Genomic DNA, 27,441 nt, shown 5'->3' with positions numbered 1-27,441 from the left:
CGTGACTGCTTTCATTTAATAATTCATCAATGAAGACCAAAGAGAGCCAGTAGCTGCTGTTGATCATTTCAGACCATTTGAATGTCAGACAAACTTGCAAAGTAAGCGTGTGTGACTTCAGCTTATGCAAAATACTCCACTCATTTGCCCAGTGTGTGTGTGTGTGTGTGTGTGTGTGTGTGTGAGTGTGCGTGTGTGTGTGTGTAGCTTAGAGCAATCACACTTGTGAAACAGGAGTAGTGCAAACACAAAGATGACTTTATTCGCAGTCCAAATTCCACATTAGAGCGAGTTAGCTTTTTCTGTTGTTGAAGAGAATTTGTAATGTGTTTGGAAAGCTGCTGCACTCTCAAGTTCTCCTCGACTTTCTTTTTTTTTTGTCAGGAATCTACGTGGACTGGAGGAAGGTCCCACTGAGTCACCGTCACACACTCCTGCACCCGGCTGGGCAGGATCAAGGTGTGTGTGTGTGGGAGAGTGTGTGTGTGTGTGTGTGTGTGCGTGTGTGTGTGTGTGTGTGTGTGTGTGAGTGAGAGAGAGTGTGTGTGTGAGAGACTACAGGGTGATGAGCAGGTGAGACGCAGACAGAAAGACGAAGATGTTGATCACCTGACAAGAAGAAGACAAAAAGGAGGGAAAGAAAGCTTAATTATGACGGGACACACTCTCGTCTGATATTCTTCTTTGCCAACAAGGTTAGAACTCTACCTACCTACCTACATACTGACCTAGCTACCTACCTACCTATTTCCTACCTACCTACCAACTTACCTATTGATCTACCTACCTACCTACCTACCTACCTATTGATCTACTATCTATCTATCTATCTATCTATTACATATCCATCTACTTACCTGCCTACCTACCTATTGATCTACCACCTATCTATTTACCTACCTACCTACCCACCTACTTCCCTACCTACCTATCTATCAATCTACTACCTATCTATCCAACAACCTACCGATTTACGACCTATTGATCTACTACTTATCTATCTACTTACCTACCTACCTATCAATCTACTACCTACCTACCTACCTGCCTACCTATCTATCTATTACCTATCCATCTACTTACCTGCCTACCTACCTATTGATCTACTACCTATCTATGTATCTACCTACCTACCTACCTACATATAGCTACCTGACTACCTACCTACCTACATATCTAACAACCTACCTATTTACGACCTATCTATCTACCTACGTATAGCTGCCTACCTACCGATCAATCTACTACCTATCTACCTACCTATCGATCTACTACCTACCTACCTACCTATCAATCAATCAATCAATCTACTACCTATCTACCTACCTATCTATCGATCTACTACCTAACTATCTATCTACCTACCTACCAATCAATCAATCTACTACCTATCTACCTACCTATCTATCGATCTACTACCTAACTATCTATCTACCTACCTACCTACCAATCAATCAATCTACTACCTATCTACCTACCTATCTATCGATCTACTACCTAACTATCTATCTACCTACCTACCCACCAATCAATCAATCTACTACCTATCTACCTACCTATCTATCGATCTACTACCTAACTATCTATCTACCTACCTACCCACCAATCAATCAATCTACTACCTATCTACCTACCTATCTATCGATCTACTACCTAACTATCTATCTACCTACCTACCTACCAATCAATCAATCTACTACCTATCTACCTACCTATCTATCGATCTACTACCTAACTATCTATCTACCTACCTACCTACCAATCAATCTACTACCTATCTACCTACCTATCTATCGATCTACTACCTAACTATCTATCTACCTACCTACCTACCAATCAATCTACTACCTATCTACCTACCTATCTATTGATCTACTACCTAACTATCTATCTACCTACCTACCTACCAATCAATCTACTACCTATCTACCTACCTATCTATCGATCTACTACCTAACTATCTATCTACCTACCTACCTACCAATCAATCTACTACCTATCTATCGATCTACTACCTAACTATCTATCTACCTACCTACCTACCAATCAATCAATCTACTACCTATCTACCTACCTATCTATCGATCTACTACCTAACTATCTATCTACCTACCTACCTACCAATCAATCTACTACCTATCTACCTACCTATCTATCGATCTACTACCTAACTATCTATCTACCTACCTACCTACCTATCAATCAATCTACAACCTATCTATCGACATACCTATCTATCTATCTATCTATCTATCTATCTACCAGTGACGTGCGGTGAGGTTGATGGCTGGTGAGGCACTGACTTCATCACAGTCAGATTTACAAACATATGAACCCTAAAAAGTATCTTATTCACCATTTGATTGGCAGCAGTTAATGGGTTATGTTTAAAAGCTCATACCAGCATTCTTCCCTGCTTGGCACTCAGCATCAAGGGTTGGAATTGGGGGTTAAATCACCAAAAATGATTCCCGGGCGCGGCACCGCTGTTGCCCACTGCTCCCCTCACCTCCCAGGGGGTGATCAAGGGGATGGGTCAAATGCAGAGGACACATTTCACCACACCTAGTGTGGGTGACAATCATTGGTACTTTAACTTAACTTTAACTTTACACTTACAAACTGTAGCACACAAAAAAGCACATTTGGACGGCGTGGCGAAGTTGGTAGAGTGGCCGTGCCAGCAATCGGAGTGTTGCTGGTTACTGGGGTTCAATCCCCACCTTCTACCATCCTAGTCACGTCCGTTGTGTCCTTGGGGAAGACACTTCACCCCTTGCTCCTGATGGCTGCTGGTTAGCGCCTTGCATGGCAGCTCCCGCCATCAGTGTGTGAATGTGTGTGTGAATGGGTGAATGTGGTAATACTGTCAAAGCGCTTTGAGTACCTTGAAGGTAGAAAAGCGCTATACAAGTATAACCCATTTATCATTTATTTACGACCTACCTACCTGCCTACCCACCTACCTACCTACTTACTAATTTACGACCTATCTATCTACCTACGTATAGCTACCTACCTACCGATCAATCTACTACCTATGTACCTACCTATCTATCGATCTACTACCTACCTACCTACCTACCTACCTATCAATCAATCTACTACCTATCTACCTACCTATCTATCGATCTACTACCTACCTACCTACCTACCTATCTATCGATCAATCTACTACCTATCTACCTACCTATCTATCGATTTACTACCTAACTATCTACCTACCTACCTACCTACCTATCAATCAATCAATCTACTACCTATCTACCTACCTATCTATCGATTTACTACCTAACTATCTACCTACCTACCTACCTACCTACCTATCAATCTATCGATCTACTACCTAACTACCTACCTACCTACCTACCTACCTATCAATCAATCAATCAATCTACTACCTATCTACCTACCTATCTATCGATTTACTACCTAACTATCTACCTACCTACCTACCTACCTACCTATCAATCAATCAATCTACTACCTATCTACCTACCTATCTATCGATTTACTACCTAACTATCTATCTACCTACCTACCTACCTACCTATCAATCAATCTACAACCTATCTATCCACGTACCTACCTTCCTATCTATCTATCTATCTATCTATCTATCTATCTATCTATGTAACTACCTCTAGCTACCTACCTATCTATCTATCAACCTATCGATTTACTACCAATATATCTACCTACCTATAGCTACCAAACTACCTACCTACCTATCTATCTATCTACTACCTATCTATCTACCTACCTACTTACCTACCTACCTACCTATCTATCAACCTATCGATTTACGACCAATATATCTACCTACCTATAGCTACCAAACTACCTACCTACCTATCAATCTACTACCTATCTACCCACCTACCTATTTGTCTGTCTATCTATCTACCTACAGTGCATCCAGAAAGTATTCACAGTGCTTCACTTTTTCCGCATGTTGTTGTTGTTACAGCCTCATTCCAATATGGAATACATTCATTTTTGTCCTCAACATTCTACACACCATACCCCATAATGTCAATGTAAAAACCTTTTTTTTTTTTTTATTAGAAATGTTTGCAAAGATATTCAAAATAAACAACTAAGAAATCTAATTTACGTAAGTATTCACAGCCTTTGCCATGAAGCTCAAAAATGAGCTCAGGTGCATCCTGTTATAACTGATCCTCCTTGAGATGTTCCTACAGCTTCATTTGAGTCCACCCGTGGTAAATTCAGTTGGTTGGACATGATTGGGAAAGGCACACACCTGTCTATATGAGTTAAAGTCCCAGACTTGACAGTGCATGGCAGAGCACAAACCAAGAATGAAGTGGAAGGAATTGTCCAGGCACAAATCTGTGGAACAATATGAAGGTCCTAAGGAGTACAGTGGCCTCCATCGAGCGTAAATGGAAGAAGTTTGGAACCACCAGTACTCTTACTAGATCTGGCCAGTGCGATCGGGGGAGAAGGGCCCGAGTCAGGGAGGTGAACAAGAACCCAATGGTCACTCTGTCAGATCTACAGCAATCCTCTGTGGAGAGAGGAGAACCTTCCAGAAGGACAATCCACCCATCAGGCATGTATGGTATAGTGGCCAGACGGAAGCCATTTCTTAGTAAAAAGTTTGCCAAATTGCACCTGAAAGACTCTCAGACCATGAGAAACTCAATTCTTTAGTCTGTCGAGACAAAGATTGAAGTCTTTGGCCTGAATGCCAGGCGTCATGTTTGGAGGAAACCAGGCACCACTCATCACCAGGCCAATACCCTACAGTGAAGCATGGTGGTGGCAGCATCATGCTGTGGGGTTGGTTTTCATCGGCAGGAACTGTGAGGCTAGTCAGGATAGAGGGAAAGCTGAATGCAGCAATGTACAGAGACATCCTGGATGAAAATAAATGCTTCCCATCCAATCGGATGGAGCTTGAGAGGTGAATGAGAGAAGGTGCCCAAAGATAGGTGTGCCAAGCATGTGGCGTCGTGTTCAAAAAGACTTGAGGCTGGAATTTCTGGCAAAGGTGCATCGACAAAGTATTGAGCAAAGGCTGTCAATACTTATGTATGTCATTTCTTACTTTTTCATTTTTATGAATTTGCAAAAAATAAACGCTTTTTCACATTTTCATTATGGGGTATTGTGTGTAGAATTTTAAAAAAAAAGGGAAAAAAATTAAAAAAAAGTTAAAGTACACACACACACTAGGTGTGGTGAAATGTGTCCTCTGCATTTGACCCACCCCCTTGTTCACCCCCTGGGAGGTGAGGGGAGCAGTGAGCAGCAGCGGTGACCGCGCTCGGGAATCATTTTTGGTGATTTAACCCCCAATTCCAACCCTTGATGCTGAGTGCCAAGCAGGGAGGCAATGGGTCCCATTTTTTTTTTATAGTCTTTGGTATGACTCGGCCGGGGTTTGAACTCACAACCTACCAATCTCAGGGCGGACACTCTAACCACTAGGCCACTGAGTAGGTTTTTTGAGTACCAAAATGTATTTCTTCCATTTTGGAATAAGGCTGTAAGATAACAAAATGTGAAAAAAGTGAAGCGCTGTAAACACTTTTCGAATGCACGTTAACGACCTACCTAACTACCTTCTTATTTACTTTATCCATCCATCCATTTTCTACCGCTTATTCCCTTCGGGGTCGCGGGGGGCGCTGGAGCCTATCTCAGCTACAATCGGGCGGAAGGCGGGGTACACCCTGGACAAGTCGCCACCTCATCACAGGGCCAACACAGATAGACAGACAACATTCACACTCACATTCACACACTAGGGCCAATTTAGTGTTGCCAATCAACCTATCCCCAGGTGCATGTCTTTGGAGGTGGGAGGGGCCTATCCCCAGGTGCATGTCTTTGGAGGTGGGAGGGGCCTATCCCCAGGTGCATGTCTTTGGAGGTGGGAGGGGCCTATCCCCAGGTGCATGTCTTTGGAGGTGGGAGGAAGCCGGAGTACCCGGAGAGAACCCACGCAGTCACGGGGAGAACATGCAAACTCCACACAGAAAGATCCCGAGGCCGGGATTGAACTCACGACTACTCAGGACCTTCATATTGTGAGGCAGACGCACTAACCTCTTCTACCACCGTGCTGCCTTATTTACTTTATTATCTACCTAACTACCCACTTAACTACCTAACTACTTACTAATATGTACCTGCCTTCCTACCTACCAACCTACCTACTTACCTACTATGACCTACCTACTAATATCTACCTACTTTCTTATCTACCTAACTACCTACTAGTATGTACCTACTTACCTTCTTATTTACTTTCTTATCTACCTACCTACCCACCTAACTACCTACCTACCTACCTACTTGTATCTACCTACCTACCTACTTACCTACTATTACCTACCTACTAGTATCTACCTACTTTCTTATCTACCTAACTACCTACTAGTATGTACCTACTTACCTTCTTATTTACTTTCTTATCTACCTACCTACCCACCTACTTGCATCTACCTACCTACCTACTAGTACCTATCTACTAGTATCTAACTATTAGTCTCTACTTACATACCTACTTACGAGTACCTACCTACTAGTATCTAACTACTAGTATCTACTTACATGCATACCTACTAGTACCTACCTACTTTCTTATCTACCGAACTACCTACTAGTATGTACCTACCTTCCAACCTACCTACCTACCTACTTAACTACGTACCTACTAGTATGTACCTACCTACCTACCTAACTACGTACCTACTAGTATTTACCTTCCTACTTACCTAACTACATACCTACTAGTATGTACCTTCCTACCTACCTACTTACCTACCTAACTGCGTACCTACTTGTATCTACCTACCTACCTACTAGTACCTATCGACTAGTATCTAACTATTAGTCTCTACTTACATACCTACCTACGAGTACCTATCTACTAGTATCTAACTACTAGTATCTACTTACATGCATACCTACTAGTACCTACCTACTTTCTTATCTACCGAACTACCTACTAGTATGTACCGACCTACCTACTTAACTACGTACCTACTAGTATGTACCTACCTACCTGACTACGTACCTACTAGTATTTACCTACCTACTTACCTAACTACGTACCTACTAGTATGTAACTACCTACCTACCTACCTACCTACTTAACTACGTACCTACTAGTATGTACCTACCTACCTACTTACGTACCTACTAGTATGTACCTTCCTACCTACCTACTTACCTACCTAACTGCGTACCTACTTGTATCTACCTACCTACCTACTAGTACCTATCGACTAGTATCTAACTATTAGTCTCTACTTACATACCTACCTACGAGTACCTATCTACTAGTATCTAACTACTAGTATCTACTTACATGCATACCTACTAGTACCTACCTACTTTCTTATCTACCGAACTACCTACTAGTATGTACCGACCTACCTACTTAACTACGTACCTACTAGTATGTACCTACCTACCTGACTACGTACCTACTAGTATTTACCTACCTACTTACCTAACTACGTACCTACTAGTATGTAACTACCTACCTACCTACCTACTTAACTACGTACCTACTAGTATGTACCTACCTACCTACTTACGTCCCTACTAGTATTTACCTACCTACTTACCTAACTACTTACCTACTAGTACGTACCTATCTACCTAACTGCGTACCTACTTGTATCTACCTACCTACCTACTAGTATCTAACTATTAGTCTCTACTCACATACCTACCTACGAGTACCTACCTACTAGTATCTAACTACTAGTATCTACATACATGCATACCTCCTAGTACCTACCTACTTTCTTATCTACCGAACTACCTACTAGTATTTACCTACCTACCTACTTAACTACGTACTTACTAGTATGTACCTACCTACCTAACTACGTACCTACTAGTATTTACCTACCTACTTACCTAACTACGTACCTACTAGTATGTACCCACCTACCTCCCTACCTACCTACTTAACTAGGTAGGTAACTTGTATGTACCTACCTTCCTAACTACGTATCCACTAGCATTTACCTACCTACGTACCTAACTATGTCCCTACTAGTATGTACTTACCTACCTACCTACCTACCTACTTAACTACGTACCTACTAGTATATACCTACCTACCTACCTACCTACTTACCTACCTAACTGCGTACCTACTTGTCTACTTGTATCTACCTACCTACCTACTAGTACCTATCTACTAGTATCTAACTATTAGTCTCTACTTACATACAGTACCTACTTACGAGTACCTACCTACTAGTATCTAATTACTAGTATCTACTTACATGCATACCTACAAGTACCTACCTACTTTCTTATCTACCGAACTACCTACTAGTATGTACCTACCTACCTACCTACTTAACTACGTACCTACTAGTATGTACCTACCTACCTACCTACCTAACTGCGTACCTACTTGTATCTACCTACCTACCTACTAGTACCTATCTACTAGTATCTAACTATTAGTCTCTACTTACATACCTACCTACGAGTACCTACCTACTAGTATCTAACTATTAGTCTCTACTCACATACCTACCTACGAGTACCTACCTACTAGTATCTAACTACTAGTATCTACTTACATGCATACCTCCTAGTACCTACCTACTTTCTTATCTACCGAACTACCTACTAGTATTTACCTACCTACCTACTTAACTACGTACTTACTAGTATGTACCTACCTACCTAACTACGTACCTACTAGTATTTACCTACCTACTTACCTAACTACGTACCTACTAGTATGTACCCACCTACCTCCCTACCTACCTACTTAACTAGGTACCTACTTGTATGTACCTACCTTCCTAACTACGTATCCACTAGCATTTACCTACCTACGTACCTAACTATGTCCCTACTAGTATGTACTTACCTACCTACCTACCTACCTACTTAACTACGTACCTACTAGTATATACCTACCTACCTACCTACCTACCTACTTACCTACCTAACTGCGTACCTACTTGTCTACTTGTATCTACCTACCTACCTACTAGTACCTATCTACTAGTATCTAACTATTAGTCTCTACTTACATACAGTACCTACTTACGAGTCCCTACCTACTAGTATCTAATTACTAGTATCTACTTACATGCATACCTACTAGTACCTACCTACTTTCTTATCTACCGAACTACCTACTAGTATGTACCTACCTACCTACCTACTTAACTACGTACCTACTAGTATGTACCTACCTACCTACCTACCTACATACCTAACTGCGTACCTACTTGTATCTACCTACCTACCTACTAGTACCTATCTACTAGTATCTAACTATTAGTCTCTACTTACATACCTACCTACGAGTACCTACCTACTAGTATCTAACTACTATCTACTTACATGCATGCCTACTAGTACCTACCTACTTTCTTATCTACCGAACTACCTACGAGTATGTACCTACCTACCTACTTAACTACGTACCTACTAGTATGTACCTACCTACCGAACTGCGTACCTACTAGTATTTACCTACCTACTTACCTAACTACGTACCTACTAGTATGTAACTACCTACCTACCTACCTACTTAACTACGTACCTACTAGTATGTACCTACCTACCTACTTACGTACCTACTAGTATTTACCTACCTACTTACCTACTAGTACGTACCTATCTACCTAACTGCGTACCTACTTGTATCTACCTACCTACCTACTAGTATCTAACTATTAGTCTCTACTCACATACCTACCTACGAGTACCTACCTACTAGTATCTAACTACTAGTATCTACTTACATGCATACCTCCTAGTACCTACCTACTTTCTTATCTACCGAACTACCTACTAGTATTTACCTACCTACCTACTTAACTACGTACTTACTAGTATGTACCTACCTACCTAACTACGTACCTACTAGTATTTACCTACCTACTTACCTAACTACGTACCTACTAGTATGTACCCACCTACCTCCCTACCTACCTACTTAACTAGGTACCTACTTGTATGTACCTACCTTCCTAACTACGTATCCACTAGCATTTACCTACCTACGTACCTAACTATGTCCCTACTAGTATGTACTTACCTACCTACCTACCTACCTACTTAACTACGTACCTACTAGTATATACCTACCTACCTACCTACCTACCTACTTACCTACCTAACTGCGTACCTACTTGTCTACTTGTATCTACCTACCTACCTACTAGTACTTATCTACTAGTATCTAACTATTAGTCTCTACTTACATACAGTACCTACTTACGAGTACCTACCTACTAGTATCTAATTACTAGTATCTACTTACATGCATACCTACTTGTACCTACCTACTTTCTTATCTACCGAACTACCTACTAGTATGTACTTACCTACCTACCTACTTAACTACGTACCTACTTGTATGTACCTACCTACCTACCTACCTACCTACCTACCTAACTGCGTACCTACTTGTATCTACCTACCTACCTACTAGTACCTATCTACTAGTATCTAACTATTAGTCTCTACTTACATACCTACCTACGAGTACCTACCTACTAGTATCTAACTACTATCTACTTACATGCATGCCTACTAGTACCTACCTACTTTCTTATCTACCGAACTACCTACGAGTATGTACCTACCTACCTACTTAACTACGTACCTACTAGTATGTACCTACCTACCGAACTGCGTACCTACTAGTATTTACCTACCTACTTACCTAACTACGTACCTACTAGTATGTAACTACCTACCTACCTACCTACCTACTTAACTACGTACCTACTAGTATGTACCTACCTACCTACTTACGTACCTACTAGTATTTACCTACCTACTTACCTAACTACTTACCTACTAGTACGTACCTATCTACCTAACTGCGTACCTACTTGTATCTACCTACCTACCTACTAGTATCTAACTATTAGTCTCTACTCACATACCTACCTACGAGTACCTACCTACTAGTATCTAACTACTAGTATCTACTTACATGCATACCTCCTAGTACCTACCTACTTTCTTATCTACCGAACTACCTACTAGTATTTACCTACCTACCTACTTAACTACGTACTTACTAGTATGTACCTACCTACCTAACTACGTACCTACTAGTATTTACCTACCTACTTACCTAACTACGTACCTACTAGTATGTACCCACCTACCTCCCTACCTACCTACTTAACTAGGTACCTACTTGTATGTACCTACCTTCCTAACTACGTATCCACTAGCATTTACCTACCTACGTACCTAACTATGTCCCTACTAGTATGTACTTACCTACCTACCTACCTACCTACTTAACTACGTACCTACTAGTATATACCTACCTACCTACTTACCTACCTAACTGCGTACCTACTTGTCTACTTGTATCTACCTACCTACCTACTAGTACCTATCTACTAGTATCTAACTATTAGTCTCTACTTACATACAGTACCTACTTACGAGTACCTACCTACTAGTATCTAATTACTAGTATCTACTTACATGCATACCTACTAGTACCTACCTACTTTCTTATCTACCGAACTACCTACTAGTATGTACCTACCTACCTACCTACTTAACTACGTACCTACTAGTATGTACCTACCTACCTACCTACCTACCTAACTGCGTACCTACTTGTATCTACCTACCTACCTACTAGTACCTATCGACTAGTATCTAACTATTAGTCTCTACTTACATACCTACCTACGAGTACCTATCTACTAGTATCTAACTACTAGTATCTACTTACATGCATACCTACTAGTACCTACCTACTTTCTTATCTACCGAACTACCTACTAGTATGTACCGACCTACCTACTTAACTACGTACCTACTAGTATGTACCTACCTACCTGACTACGTACCTACTAGTATTTACCTACCTACTTACCTAACTACGTACCTACTAGTATGTAACTACCTACCTACCTACCTACCTACTTAACTACGTACCTACTAGTATGTACCTACCTACCTACTTACGTACCTACTAGTATTTACCTACCTACTTACCTAACTACGTACCTACTAGTATGTACCTACCTACCTACCTACCTACTTAACTACGTACCTACTAGTATGTACCTACCTACCTACTAGTACCTATCTACTAGTATCTAACTATTAGTCTCTACTTACATACCTACCTACGAGTACCTACCTACTAGTATCTAACTACTAGTATCTACTTACATGCATACCTACTAGTACCTACCTACTTTCTTATCTACCGAACTACCTACTAGTATGTACCTACCTACCTACCTACCTAACTGCGTACCTACTTGTATCTACCTACCTACCTACTAGTACCTATCTACTAGTATCTAACTATTAGTCTCTACTTACATACCTACCTACGAGTACCTACCTACTAGTATCTAACTACTAGTATCTACTTACATGCATGCCTACTAGTACCTACCTACTTTCTTATGTACCGAACTACCTACGAGTATGTACCTACCTACCTACTTAACTACGTACCTACTAGTATGTACCTACCTACCGAACTGCGTACCTACTAGTATTTACCTACCTACTTACCTAACTATGTACCTACTACTATGTACCTACCTACCTACTTACCTACCTACCTACTAGTATCTACTTACCTACCTATCTACATACTAGTATCTACCTACTAGCATTTACCTACCGACCCACCTTTCTATTTACCTACCTATCTACCTTCCTACCTACTTATCCCCCTAGCTACCTCCTTATCTACCTAGCAACCTCCCTATGTTGCTGTAACCATGGTAACCAGTAGTCAGCAAACAAGGAGCTGGAATGAAAGCGCGATGATAAAGTGCGTGGGGGTCACACATGAGAATGTGGGAATGTGAGGGCACGGTGTATCGGCGGAGGCGTGCGAGCCTCTCCCCCGGGCTCCAACGGCGTGGCGGTGTGGTCGGCCGGTTAGCGATTGTTGTTTTTGCAGCGCACAAAAAGAGTGACTTATTAAACGTGGAGGCCCTGCTTTGTGTCAACAGGCGGCTCTCAAAGGTCAAACAGGAAGTGGAGTCGTAAAGTGATGGTCGTGCACGTGGATGCAAACCTAGATCTGATTGGAGGAGGTGGAAGTGATAAAACAGTAACAGCAGATCAAACACGACTCGGGGACCTTTTGTACGAGCGCTCCCAGCAGGTGTGCCCTGATAAGCGCGACGAGCGTGCACGTGTTCTCTTATTTGCATAGCTGCTCGTACACGCCAAGAAAATATTCCACACTCTTACTTTTCCTCCCAAAACAGAAATATTCCAAAAGTTTTGTTAAATGACGTTGTTACATTAAAAGTCAACTGTAGTAATCACGTTTCATCAAACATATATTAACGTTGTTGCCCTAGGGTAAACTGGGTGTAACACATGGCACACTGACAAAGCTTAACCTATTGTGACTATAACAATCTACAAGGTTAATGTAGGTTGCTTCTCTTTCTCCCCCTCCATTTTTCTGCATTCTTTCGTATCAAGCTTAACCTATTGTGACTATAACAATCTACAAGGTTAATGTAGGTTGCTTCTCTTTCTCCCCCTCCATTTTTCTGCATTCTTTCGTATCTCAAGTTATCATTACGTATATGTATTGTTGCATTTAAACAACTGTATTGTTGATAATAAAGGTAAATTATTGGTATTGTTCATTATCAATAGCGCTATTTCTATTGGTATTTGTATTGATCCATTTGTAGTGTAATAATGCTCATTGTCATTTCTGTATTATTTTTTATTTTTCGCTAACTGCTTATTTGCTATTACTTTTACCATCATATTTGTACATGTCATATTTGCTGATGTTGCTCTATTGTTGTTGTTGTTGTTGTTTGCTGTTGTTGTTTTTGTCTCTGTCTAATCCCCCTCTTGTCCCCACAATTTCCCCCTCTGTCTTCTTTTTTTTTCTCTTTCTATCCCCTCCTGCTCCGGCCCGGCTGCACTAAATGATAATATAAATACATTTAATAAAGTCAAATACAAATAAGGCAACAAGAGAAGTATCCTACACTTCTCTTTTGTAAAGTAAATCTGAACAGCCAACATGGGCATCAGTAAAAAAAAAATAAAAATAAAAAAATAAAATAAAAAGTCAACTGTAGGTCGACACCAATGTTGGGAGTAATTGTTACTGTTTTCTAATCGTTCATATTTCCGACATTACAACTCGTTATTATTGTGACGTCCGGAGAGTCTTGCAGAGTCTGACGTTCTTTCTCAGCTGGATTGTGACTTGAAGACGCCAACATTGTCCATCAACAGACCGCACGCCGTCTCTGCGTCCTCGCCACGCCCGCACAGCACTTCCTCATCCTGCGGCACAAACACTGAAGGAGTAATTCCTTTACTAATTCAATTGAGATCGGATAGCGGTCTCGATATCAGCAAAATTGCATGTGAAATGGGTGATATCAATCAATCAATCAATCTTTATTTATATAGCCCTAAATCACAAGTGTCTCAAAGGGCTGCACAAGCCACAACGACATCCTCGGTACAAAGCCCACATACGGGCAATGATGACGATGATGATAATGAAGAAAATGAAGAAGAGACCGATGGAGCTGAGGGAGATGACGTTGATGATGAAGAAGAAACGGTAAGAAGGCAACTGGTGTTGTCCCGATATCAATACTTTGGTACTTTTCTAAATAAAGGACTACAAAAAATGGCATTATTTTAACTAAAAATCTTAGGGTACATGAAACATATGTTATTGTATATTAGTCCTTAAATAAAATAGTGAACATACTACACAACTTGTCTTTTAGTAGTAAGTAAACAAACAAAGACTCCTAATTAGTCTGCTGACATTTGCAGTAACATATTGTCATTTATACACCTATTATCAATCAATCTCAATCAATCTTTATTTATATAGCCCTAAATCACAAGTGTCTCAAAGGGCTGCACAAGCCACAACGACATCCTCGGTACAAAGCCCACATACGGGCAAGGAAAAACTCACACCAGTGGGACGTCGATGTGAATGACTATGAGAAACCTTGGAGAGGACCGCATATGCGGGTAACCCCCCCCCCCCTCTAGGGGAGACCGAAAGCAATGGATGTCGAGTGGGTCTGACATAATATTGTGAGAGTCCAGTCCATAGTGGATCCAACATAATAGTAAGAGTCCAGTCCATAGTGGGGCCAGCAGGACACCATCCCGAGCGGAGACGGGTCAGCAGCGTAGAGATGTTCCCAGCCGATGCACAGGCGAGCGGTCCACCCCGGGTCCCGACTCTGGACAGCCAGCACTTCATCCATGGCCACCGGACCTGTGCCCCCCCCCCCCCCCTCAAGGAAAAGGGGAGCAGAGGAGAAAAGAAAAGAAACGGCAGATCAACTGGTCCAACAGGGGGGCTATTTAAAGGCTAGAGTATACAAATGAGTTTTAAGATGGGACTTAAATGCTTCTACTGAGGTAGCATCTCTAATTGTTACCGGGAGGGCATTCCATAGTACTGGAGCCCGAATAGAAAACGCTCTATAGCCCGCAGACTTTTTTTTGGGCTCTGGGAATCACTAATAAGCCGGAGTTCTTTGAACGCAGATTTCTTGCCGGGACATATGGTACAATGCAATCGACAAGATAGGACGGAGCTAGACCGTGTAGTATTTTATACGTAAGTAGTAAAACCTTAAAGTCACATCTTAAGTGCACAGGAAGCCAGTGCAGGTGAGCCAGTATAGGCGTAATATGATCAAACTTTCTTGTTCTTGTCAAAAGTCTAGCAGCCGCATTTTGTACCAACTGTAATCTTTTAATGCTAGACATAGGGAGCCCCGAAAATAATACGTTACAGTAATCGAGACGAGACGTATATATATATGATATATATACGTATATATCATGTGCGATACGAGCAGGCCTGCAGCGTGTTTACTTGTGTGTGATATCATGTGTGATACGAGCAGGCCTGCAGCGTGTTTACTTGTGTGTGATATCATGTGCGATACGAGCAGTCCCGCAGCGTGTTTACGTGTGTGTGATATCCTGTGCAATACAAGCAGTCCCGCGGCGTGTTTACTTGTGTGTGATATCATGTGCGATACAAGCAGTCCCACAGCTTGTTTATTTGTGTGTAATATCATGTGTGATACAAGCAATCCCGCAGCGTCTTTACTTGTGTGTGATATCATGTACGATACAAGCAGTCCCACAGCGTGTTTTTGTGTGATATCATGTGCGATACAAGCAGTCCCGCAGTGTGTTTACTTGTGTGTGATATCATGTGCGATATGAGCAGTCCCGGAGCGTGTTTACTTGTGTGTGTGATATCATGTGCAATACGAGCAGTCCTGCAGCTTGTTTACTTGTGTGTGATATCATGTGCGATACAAGCAGTCCCGCAGCGTGTTTATTTGTGTGTGATATCATGTGCGATACACGCAGTCCCGCACCGTGTTTACTTTTGTGTGATATCATGTGCGATACGAGCAGTCATACGAGCAGTCCCGCAGCGTGTTTACTTGTGTGTGATATAATGTGCGATACGAGCAGTCCCGCAGCGTGTTTACTTGTGTGTGATATAATGTGCGATTCGAGCAGTCCCGCAGCGTGTTTACTTGTGTGTGATATCATGTGCGATACGAGCAGTCCCGCAGCGTGTTTACGTGTGTGTGATATCCTGTGCAATACAAGCAGTCCCGCAGCGTGTTTACGTGTGTGTGATATCCTGTGCAATACAAGCAGTCCCGCAGCGTGTTTACTTGTGTGTGATATCATGTGTGATACAAGCAGTCCCACAGCTTGTTTATTTGTGTGTAATATCATGTGTGATACAAGCAATCCCGCAGCGTCTTTACTTGTGTGTGATATCATGTACGATACAAGCAGTCCCACAGCGTGTTTTTGTGTGATATCATGTGCGATACAAGCAGTCCCGCAGTGTGTTTACTTGTGTGTGATATCATGTGCGATATGAGCAGTCCCGGAGCGTGTTTACTTGTGTGTGTGATATCATGTGCAATACGAGCAGTCCTGCAGCTTGTTTACTTGTGTGTGATATCATGTGCGATACAAGCAGTCCCGCAGCGTGTTTATTTGTGTGTGATATCATGTGCGATACACGCAGTCCCGCACCGTGTTTACTTTTGTGTGACATCATGTGCAATATGAGCAAACCCGGCGCGTGTTTACTTGTGTGTGATATCATGTGCGATACGAGCAGTCCCGCAGCGTGTTTATTTGTGTGTGATATGTGCGATACAAGCGGTCCCGCAGCGTGTTTTTGTGTGATATCATGTGCGATACAAGCAGTCCCGCAGCGTGTTTACTTGTGTGTGATATCATGTGTGATACGAGCAGGCCTGCAGCGTGTTTACTTGTGTGTGATATCATGTGCGATACGAGCAGTCCCGCAGCGTGTTTACTTGTGTGTGATATAATGTGCGATTCGAGCAGTCCCGCAGCGTGTTTACTTGTGTGTGATGTCATGTGCGATACGAGCAGTCCCGCAGCGTGTTTACGTGTGTGTGATATCCTGTGCAATACAAGCAGTCCCGCGGCGTGTTTACTTGTGTGTGATATCATGTGCGATACAAGCAGTCCCACAGCTTGTTTATTTGTGTGTAATATCATGTGTGATACAAGCAATCCCGCAGCGTCTTTACTTGTGTGTGATATCATGTACGATACAAGCAGTCCCACAGCGTGTTTTTGTGTGATATCATGTGCGATACAAGCAGTCCCGCAGTGTGTTTACTTGTGTGTGATATCATGTGCGATATGAGCAGTCCCGGAGCGTGTTTACTTGTGTGTGTGATATCATGTGCAATACGAGCAGTCTTGCAGCTTGTTTACTTGTGTGTGATATCATGTGCGATACAAGCAGTCCCGCAGCGTGTTTATTTGTGTGTGATATCATGTGCGATACGAGCAGTCATACGAGCAGTCCCGCAGCGTGTTTACTTGTGTGTGATATAATGTGCGATACGAGCAGTCCCGCAGCGTGTTTACTTGTGTGTGATATAATGTGCGATTCGAGCAGTCCCGCAGCGTGTTTACTTGTGTGTGATATCATGTGCGATACGAGCAGTCCCGCAGCGTGTTTACGTGTGTGTGATATCCTGTGCAATACAAGCAGTCCCGCAGCGTGTTTACGTGTGTGTGATATCCTGTGCAATACAAGCAGTCCCGCAGCGTGTTTACTTGTGTGTGATATCATGTGTGATACAAGCAGTCCCACAGCTTGTTTATTTGTGTGTAATATCATGTGTGATACAAGCAATCCCGCAGCGTCTTTACTTGTGTGTGATATCATGTACGATACAAGCAGTCCCACAGCGTGTTTTTGTGTGATATCATGTGCGATACAAGCAGTCCCGCAGTGTGTTTACTTGTGTGTGATATCATGTGCGATATGAGCAGTCCCGGAGCGTGTTTACTTGTGTGTGTGATATCATGTGCAATACGAGCAGTCCTGCAGCTTGTTTACTTGTGTGTGATATCATGTGCGATACAAGCAGTCCCGCAGCGTGTTTATTTGTGTGTGATATCATGTGCGATACACGCAGTCCCGCACCGTGTTTACTTTTGTGTGACATCATGTGCAATATGAGCAAACCCGGCGCGTGTTTACTTGTGTGTGATATCATGTGCGATACGAGCAGTCCCGCAGCGTGTTTATTTGTGTGTGATATGTGCGATACAAGCGGTCCCGCAGCGTGTTTTTGTGTGATATCATGTGCGATACAAGCAGTCCCGCAGCGTGTTTACTTGTGTGTGATATCATGTGTGATACGAGCAGGCCTGCAGCGTGTTTACTTGTGTGTGATATCATGTGCGATACGAGCAGTCCCGCAGCGTGTTTACTTGTGTGTGATATAATGTGCGATTCGAGCAGTCCCGCAGCGTGTTTACTTGTGTGTGATGTCATGTGCGATACGAGCAGTCCCGCAGCGTGTTTACGTGTGTGTGATATCCTGTGCAATACAAGCAGTCCCGCGGCGTGTTTACTTGTGTGTGATATCATGTGCGATACAAGCAGTCCCACAGCTTGTTTATTTGTGTGTAATATCATGTGTGATACAAGCAATCCCGCAGCGTCTTTACTTGTGTGTGATATCATGTACGATACAAGCAGTCCCACAGCGTGTTTTTGTGTGATATCATGTGCGATACAAGCAGTCCCGCAGTGTGTTTACTTGTGTGTGATATCATGTGCGATATGAGCAGTCCCGGAGCGTGTTTACTTGTGTGTGTGATATCATGTGCAATACGAGCAGTCTTGCAGCTTGTTTACTTGTGTGTGATATCATGTGCGATACAAGCAGTCCCGCAGCGTGTTTATTTGTGTGTGATATCATGTGCGATACACGCAGTCCCGCACCGTGTTTACTTTTGTGTGACATCATGTGCAATATGAGCAAACCCGGAGCGTGTTTACTTGTGTGTGATATCATGTGCGATACGAGCAGTCCCGCAGCGTGTTTATTTGTGTGTGATATGTGCGATACAAGCGGTCCCGCAGCGTGTTTTTGTGTGATATCATGTGCGATACAAGCAGTCCCGCAGCGTGTTTACTTGTGTGTGATATCATGTGCGATAAGAGCAGTCCCGGAGTGTGTTTACTTGTGTGTGATCTCATGTGCGATACGAGCAGTCCTACAGCGTGTTTACTGGTGTGTGATATCATGTGCGATTCGAGCAGTCCTGCAGCGTGTTTACTTGTGTAATATCATGTGCGATACAAGCAGTCCTGCAGAGTGTTACTTGTGTGTGTGTGATATCATGTGCGATACGAGCAGTCCCGCAGCGTCTTTACTTGTGTGTGATATCCTGTGCAATACAAGCAGTCCCGCAGCGTGTTTACTTGTGTGTGATATCATGTGCGATACAAGCAGTTCCACAGCTTGTTTATTTGTGTGTAATATCATGTGTGATACAAGCAATCCCGCAGCGTCTTTACTTGTGTGTGATATCATGTACGATACAAGCAGTCCCACAGCGTGTTTTTGTGTGATATCATGTGCGATACAAGCAGTCCCGCAGTGTGTTTACTTGTGTGTGATATCATGTGCGATATGAGCAGTCCCGGAGCGTGTTTACTTGTGTGTGTGATATCATGTGCAATACGAGCAGTCCTGCAGCTTGTTTACTTGTGTGTGATATCATGTGCGATACAAGCAGTCCCGCAGCGTGTTTATTTGTGTGTGATATCATGTGCGATACACGCAGTCCCGCACCGTGTTTACTTTTGTGTGACATCATGTGCAATATGAGCAAACCCGGAGCGTGTTTACTTGTGTGTGATATCATGTGCGATACGAGCAGTCCCGCAGCGTGTTTATTTGTGTGTGATATGTGCGATACAAGCGGTCCCGCAGCGTGTTTTTGTGTGATATCATGTGCGATACAAGCAGTCCCGCAGCGTGTTTACTTGTGTGTGATATCATGTGCGATAAGAGCAGTCCCGGAGTGTGTTTACTTGTGTGTGATCTCATGTGCGATACGAGCAGTCCTACAGCGTGTTTACTGCTGTGTGATATCATGTGCGATACAAGCAGTCCCGCAGCGTGTTTACTTGTGTGTAATATCATGTGCGATACAAGCAGTCCTGCAGAGTGTTACTTGTGTGTGTGTGATATCATGTGCGATACGAGCAGTCCTGCAGCGTCTTTACTTGTGTGTGATATCATGTTCGATACAAGCAGTCCTGCAGCATGTTTACTTGTGTGATATCATGTGCGATGCAAGCAGTCCTGCAGCATGTTTACTTGTGTGATATCATGTGCGATACAAGCAGTCCCGCAGCGTGTTTGCTTGCGTGTGACATCATGTGCAATATGAGCAAACCCGGAGCGTGTTTACTTGTGTGTGATATCATGTGCGATACGAGCAGTCCCGCAGCGTGTTTATTTGTGTGTGATATGTGCGATACAAGCGGTGCCGCAGCGTGTTTTTGTGTGATATCATGTGCGATACAAGCAGTCCCGCAGCGTGTTTACTTGTGTGTGATATCATGTGCGATAAGAGCAGTCCCGGAGTGTGTTTACTTGTGTGTGATCTCATGTGCGATACGAGCAGTCCTACAGCGTGTTTACTGGTGTGTGATATCATGTGCGATACAAGCAGTCCTGCAGCGTGTTTACTTGTGTGTAATATCATGTGCGATACAAGCAGTCCTGCAGAGTGTTACTTGTGTGTGTGTGTGATATCATGTGCGATACGAGCAGTCCTGCAGCGTCTTTACTTGTGTGTGATATCATGTGCGATACAAGCAGTCCTGCAGCGTGTTTACTTGTGTGTAATATCATGTGTGATACAAGCAGTCCTGCAGAGTGTTACTTGTGTGTGTGTGTGATATCATGTGCGATACGAGCAGTCCTGCAGCGTCTTTACTTGTGTGTGATATCATGTTCGATACAAGCAGTCCTGCAGCATGTTTACTTGTGTGATATCATGTGCGATACAAGCAGTCCTGCAGCATGTTTACTTGTGTGATATCATGTGCGATACAAGCAGTCCCGCAGCGTGTTTACTTGCGTGTGACATCATGTGCGATACAAGCAGTCCTGCAATTAAATGACCTCCAATAAGCACACAATTTCCTCTATTTTACACGCAGTCCCGCACCGTGTTTACTTTTGTGTGACATCATGTGCAATATGAGCAAACCCGGCGCGTGTTTACTTGTGTGTGATATCATGTGCGATACGAGCAGTCCCGCAGCGTGTTTATTTGTGTGTGATATGTGCGATACAAGCGGTCCCGCAGCGTGTTTTTGTGTGATATCATGTGCGATACAAGCAGTCCCGCAGCGTGTTTACTTGTGTGTGATATCATGTGCGATAAGAGCAGTCCCGGAGTGTGTTTACTTGTGTGTGATCTCATGTGCGATACGAGCAGTCCTACAGCGTGTTTACTGGTGTGTGATATCATGTGCGATTCGAGCAGTCCCGCAGCGTGTTTACTTGTGTGTGATATCATGTGCGATACGAGCAGTCCCGCAGCGTCTTTACTTGTGTGTGATATCCTGTGCAATACAAGCAGTCCCGCAGCGTGTTTACTTGTGTGTGATATCATGTGCGATACAAGCAGTCCCACAGCTTGTTTATTTGTGTGTAATATCATGTGTGATACAAGCAATCCCGCAGCGTCTTTACTTGTGTGTGATATCATGTACGATACAGGCAGTCCCACAGCGTGTTTTTGTGTGATATCATGTGCGATACAAGCAGTCCCGCAGTGTGTTTACTTGTGTGTGATATCATGTGCGATATGAGCAGTCCCGGAGCGTGTTTACTTGTGTGTGTGATATCATGTGCAATACGAGCAGTCCTGCAGCTTGTTTACTTGTGTGTGATATCATGTGCGATACAAGCAGTCCCGCAGCGTGTTTATTTGTGTGTGATATCATGTGCGATACACGCAGTCCCGCACGTGTTTACTTTTGTGTGACATCATGTGCAATATGAGCAAACCCGGCGCGTGTTTACTTGTGTGTGATATCATGTGCGATACGAGCAGTCCCGCAGCGTGTTTATTTGTGTGTGATATGTGCGATACAAGCGGTCCCGCAGCGTGTTTTTGTGTGATATCATGTGCGATACAAGCAGTCCCGCAGCGTGTTTACTTGTGTGTGATATCATGTGCGATAAGAGCAGTCCCGAAGTGTGTTTACTTGTGTGTGATCTCATGTGCGATACGAGCAGTCCTACAGCGTGTTTACTGGTGTGTGATGTCATGTGCGATACAAGCAGTCCTGCAGCGTGTTTACTTGTGTGTAATATCATGTGCGATACAAGCAGTCCTGCAGAGTGTTACTTGTGTGTGTGTGTGATATCATGTGCGATACGAGCAGTCCCGCAGCGTCTTTACTTGTGTGTGATATCCTGTGCAATACAAGCAGTCCCGCAGCGTGTTTACTTGTGTGTGATATCATGTGCGATACAAGCAGTCCCACAGCTTGTTTATTTGTGTGTAATATCATGTGTGATACAAGCAATCCCGCAGCGTCTTTACTTGTGTGTGATATCATGTACGATACAAGCAGTCCCACAGCGTGTTTTTGTGTGATATCATGTGCGATACAAGCAGTCCCGCAGTGTGTTTACTTGTGTGTGATATCATGTGCGATATGAGCAGTCCCGGAGCGTGTTTACTTGTGTGTGTGATATCATGTGCAATACGAGCAGTCCTGCAGCTTGTTTACTTGTGTGTGATATCATGTGCGATACAAGCAGTCCCGCAGCGTGTTTATTTGTGTGTGATATCATGTGCGATACACGCAGTCCCGCACCGTGTTTACTTTTGTGTGACATCATGTGCAATATGAGCAAACCCGGAGCGTGTTTACTTGTGTGTGATATCATGTGCGATACGAGCAGTCCCGCAGCGTGTTTATTTGTGTGTGATATGTGCGATACAAGCGGTCCCGCAGCGTGTTTTTGTGTGATATCATGTGCGATACAAGCAGTCCCGCAGCGTGTTTACTTGTGTGTGATATCATGTGCGATAAGAGCAGTCCCGGAGTGTGTTTACTTGTGTGTGATCTCATGTGCGATACGAGCAGTCCTACAGCGTGTTTACTGGTGTGTGATATCATGTGCGATACAAGCAGTCCTGCAGCGTGTTTACTTGTGTGTAATATCATGTGCGATACAAGCAGTCCTGCAGAGTGTTACTTGTGTGTGTGTGATATCATGTGCGATATGAGCAGTCCTGCAGCGTCTTTACTTGTGTGTGATATCATGTTCGATACAAGCAGTCCTGCAGCATGTTTACTTGTGTGATATCATGTGCGATGCAAGCAGTCCTGCAGCATGTTTACTTGTGTGATATCATGTGCGATACAAGCAGTCCCGCAGCGTGTTTGCTTGCGTGTGACATCATGTGCGATACAAGCAGTCCTGCAATTAAATGACCTCCAATAAGCACACAATTTCCTCTATTTTACTAAAGTCATTTGAAAAAGGTAAACATGCTAGGCTATAGGCTAATCGGAGCTAGCGGCTACACAACAGCTAAGCACACAATAGCACACAAGCTAGAGCAGGGCTGTCAACCTTGTTTTCATTGAGGGCCACAGTGAATAATATATACGTTCAATTACCGCATGATATAATGACACAATTCTTTATTAATTATCAAACAATAACTCAATCAGTTTTGTTTTTATAGCTCTTAATCATAATTATATATTTGTTTTATGTACACTGTAAAAAATTATTCGTAGATATTACAGTTAAAAAATACCTTAAAGTTCAGTTGCCAAAATGATATTGTAAAATATGTTTGGTTTTTTTGTTACAGGATATAAATGGACATACGAAAAACAGTACCACAGTTTTTACTGTAAAATCTGTGGTTGTTGTTTTTACGGTGTAATACTGTATATGGAAAAATGCCACCACAATTGTGTTTTTATTTACGGTAAAATTCTGGTGACTGTGCTACCATTTTATTTTTTATTTTTGGCATAAAAATAATTTTTTTCCAGTGCACAATTTGATGTATAACTTCCTCTAAACTCCACGAGTAATTTTTATTTGAATACAAACGTTTGGAACGTAATACTCGATCAAGTTTAAAAATGTATGTATTTTTTTTCTCTCAAAATGGAAAGTTGAGTAGGCCTTTTATTACTTATATTTTATTATTGCCGTCGAAAAGTATTAAATAATTATAGTTACATATTACTTACAAACAAAAACACAGTACAGTGATTTGACAATGAGCTGTGAGTAAGTGCTTTTACTGACCTGGTGTCTACTTTGAAGTCTGTGTGCTGTAAAACGAGTAAAACATCAATATACAGGTAAAAGCCAGTAAATTAGAATATTTTGAAAAACTTGATTTATTTCAGTAATTGCATTCAAAAGGTGTAACTTGTACATTATATTTATTCATTGCACACAGACTGATGCATTCAAATGTTTATTTCATTTAATTTTGATGATTTGAAGTGGCAACAAATGAAAATCCAAAATTCCGTGTGTCACAAAATTAGAATATTACTTAAGGCTAATACAAAAAAGGGATTTTTAGAAATGTTGGCCAACTGAAAAGTATGAAAATGAAAAATATGAGCATGTACAATACTCAATACTTGGTTGGAGCTCCTTTTGCCTCAATTACTGCGTTAATGCGGCGTGGCATGGAGTCGATGAGTTTCTGGCACTGCTCAGGTGTTATGAGAGCCCAGGTTGCTCTGATAGTGGCCTTCAACTCTTCTGCGTTTTTGGGTCTGGCATTCTGCATCTTCCTTTTCACAATACCCCACAGATTGTCTATGGGGCTAAGGTCAGGGGAGTTGGCGGGCCAATTTAGAACAGAAATACCATGGTCCGTAAACCAGGCACGGGTAGATTTTGTGCTGTGTGCAGGCGCCAAGTCCTGTTGGAACTTGAAATCTCCATCTCCATAGAGCAGGTCAGCAGCAAGAAGCATGAAGTGCTCTAAAACTTGCTGGTAGACGGCTGCGTTGACCCTGGATCTCAGGAAACAGAGTGGACCGACACCAGCAGATGACATGGCACCCCAAACCATCACCCAACCATGCAAATTTTGCATTTCCTTTGGAAATCGAGGTCCCAGAGTCTGGAGGAAGACAGGAGAGGCACAGGATCCACGTTGCCTGAAGTCTAGTGTAAAGTTTCCACCATCAGTGATGGTTTGGGGTGCCATGTCATCTGCTGGTGTCGGTCCACTCTGTTTCCTGAGATCCAGGGTCAACGCAGCCGTCTACCAACAAGTTTTAGAGCACTTCATGCTTCCTGCTGCTGACCTGCTCTATGGAGATGGAGATTTCAAGTTCCAACAGGACTTGGCGCCTGCACACAGCGCAAAATCTACCCGTGCCTGGTTTACGGACCATGGTATTTCTGTTCTAAATTGGCCCGCCAACTCCCCTGACCTTAGCCCCATAGACAATCTGTGGGGTATTGTGAAAAGGAAGATGCAGAATGCCAGACCCAAAAACGCAGAAGAGTTGAAGGCCACTATCAGAGCAACCTGGGCTCTCATAACACCTGAGCAGTGCCAGAAACTCATCGACTCCATGCCACGCCGCATTAACGCAGTAATTGAGGCAAAAGGAGCTCCAACCAAGTATTGAGTATTGTACATGCTCATATTTTTCATTTTCATACTTTTCAGTTGGCCAACATTTCTAAAAATCCCTTTTTTGTATTAGCCTTAAGTAATATTCTAATTTTGTGACACACGGAATTTTGGATTTTCATTTGTTGCCACTTCAAATCATCAAAATTAAATGAAATAAACATTTGAATGCATCAGTCTGTGTGCAATGAATAAATATAATGTACAAGTTACACCTTTTGAATGCAATTACTGAAATAAATCAAGTTTTTCAAAATATTCTAATTTACTGGCTTTTACCTGTAGTTGTTGAAATTCTGTACTTTTTGAGTTGAGGCCACAAGGAGCACTGAAAACATTGATGACAAATTCACAAGGAGATGCTGTTTTTACAGCAGAGTACTTTTCAGACTTAAGGATGGGCTTGGTTGCCATGGAGACAGTAGGGTAAACAACAAGATGTAACATGGTAGTCGTGCGAGACATATCAGGTCACATGGGACGGACAGAAGATCCTCGCCCGCGTCGTTTATTAATTGATCAGCGACGAGGGTCAGGTGTCCCACGGTGGCCCCGCCCACACCCTCACACCTGTGAGACATCAAACGCATCATAGAGACACTTGATGCTTTCGACTCAGTCTTGGGTACTGAACGCATCGCCACAATAAGAGCCTTAGTGTTGCCATGACGACCGTAAACAAAGTGTTCCTGCTCTGTGTGTGGTCTGATGGTGAGCGGCTCTAGAAAGTGGACCCGGTTCTCTTGTGGTCCTGATGTTGTCTCCCGCGTGCCCCGCAGGTCCTGTGTCCTCGCCGTCGCCATGGCCGACCCCAGCTGGTGGAAGCTGACCTTCTCCCGCAAGAAGAAGTCCGAGGCCAAGGTCCTGTACGAGATCCCGGCCGAGTACGGCAGCAACACCAAGGCGGAGCCGGGCGGCGGTCCCGTCGCTCCCGAGGCGCCCGACGGCCAGTTCAGCGCCAGGCTGGAGAAGATGGTGGACAAGTCGGCCGCCAGGGGGCGCCACGTCAAGGTGTCCCACTCGGGTCGCTTCAAGGAGAAGAATAGGGTCCGGGCCACGCTGGCCGAGAACCCGGACCTGTTTGCCGAGCAGAACCTGGCCGAGCAGAACCACAAGACGACGGACAAGTAGCGAGGCAATGAGACGCCGGCGTCAAGATGCGTTGGGGGTTTAAAAAGGTGCACGCCGGCACCGCGGTGCACTGGACCGGCGCCACAGCCAATTATTGATCCTCCATGTTGTCATCAGACTTTTTATTATCCAAATCAAATCCAGAAGCACCAAAATTCCATGTAGTACATATAAGACATGAAAAATATGTATTTTGTTTACTCGACAACGATGTGACGTGCCTTTCTTTAGGCCTTGTCCCACACTTTTGCT

General features: G+C 43.0%; 1 protein-coding gene across 2 annotated transcripts; it reads left to right on the top strand.

The window, feature by feature from the left end:
- The first annotated feature begins 264 nt into the window (after positions 1–264).
- Positions 265–27,376, top strand: prr15lb (proline rich 15 like b). 2 transcript variants are annotated; one of them, XM_061931998.2, is made up of 2 exons: positions 265–695; positions 26,838–27,376. In XM_061931998.2, exon 2 carries the CDS (start codon positions 26,860–26,862, stop codon positions 27,187–27,189), a length of 330 nt encoding a protein of 109 aa, XP_061787982.1. In that variant the 5' UTR covers positions 265–695; positions 26,838–26,859; the 3' UTR covers positions 27,190–27,376. The 2 variants fall into 2 exon arrangements, with proteins under 2 accessions (XP_061787982.1, XP_061787983.1); XM_061931999.1 differs by lacking the exon at positions 265–695 and adding an exon at positions 26,705–26,769.
- Positions 27,377–27,441: the final 65 nt, after the last annotated feature.

The sequence above is a fragment of the Nerophis lumbriciformis genome, linkage group LG39 (genome assembly GCF_033978685.3).
Source record: "Nerophis lumbriciformis linkage group LG39, RoL_Nlum_v2.1, whole genome shotgun sequence".
NCBI lineage: Eukaryota > Metazoa > Chordata > Actinopteri > Syngnathiformes > Syngnathidae > Nerophis > Nerophis lumbriciformis.
This window is presented reverse-complemented; position numbering and strand designations above follow the sequence as displayed.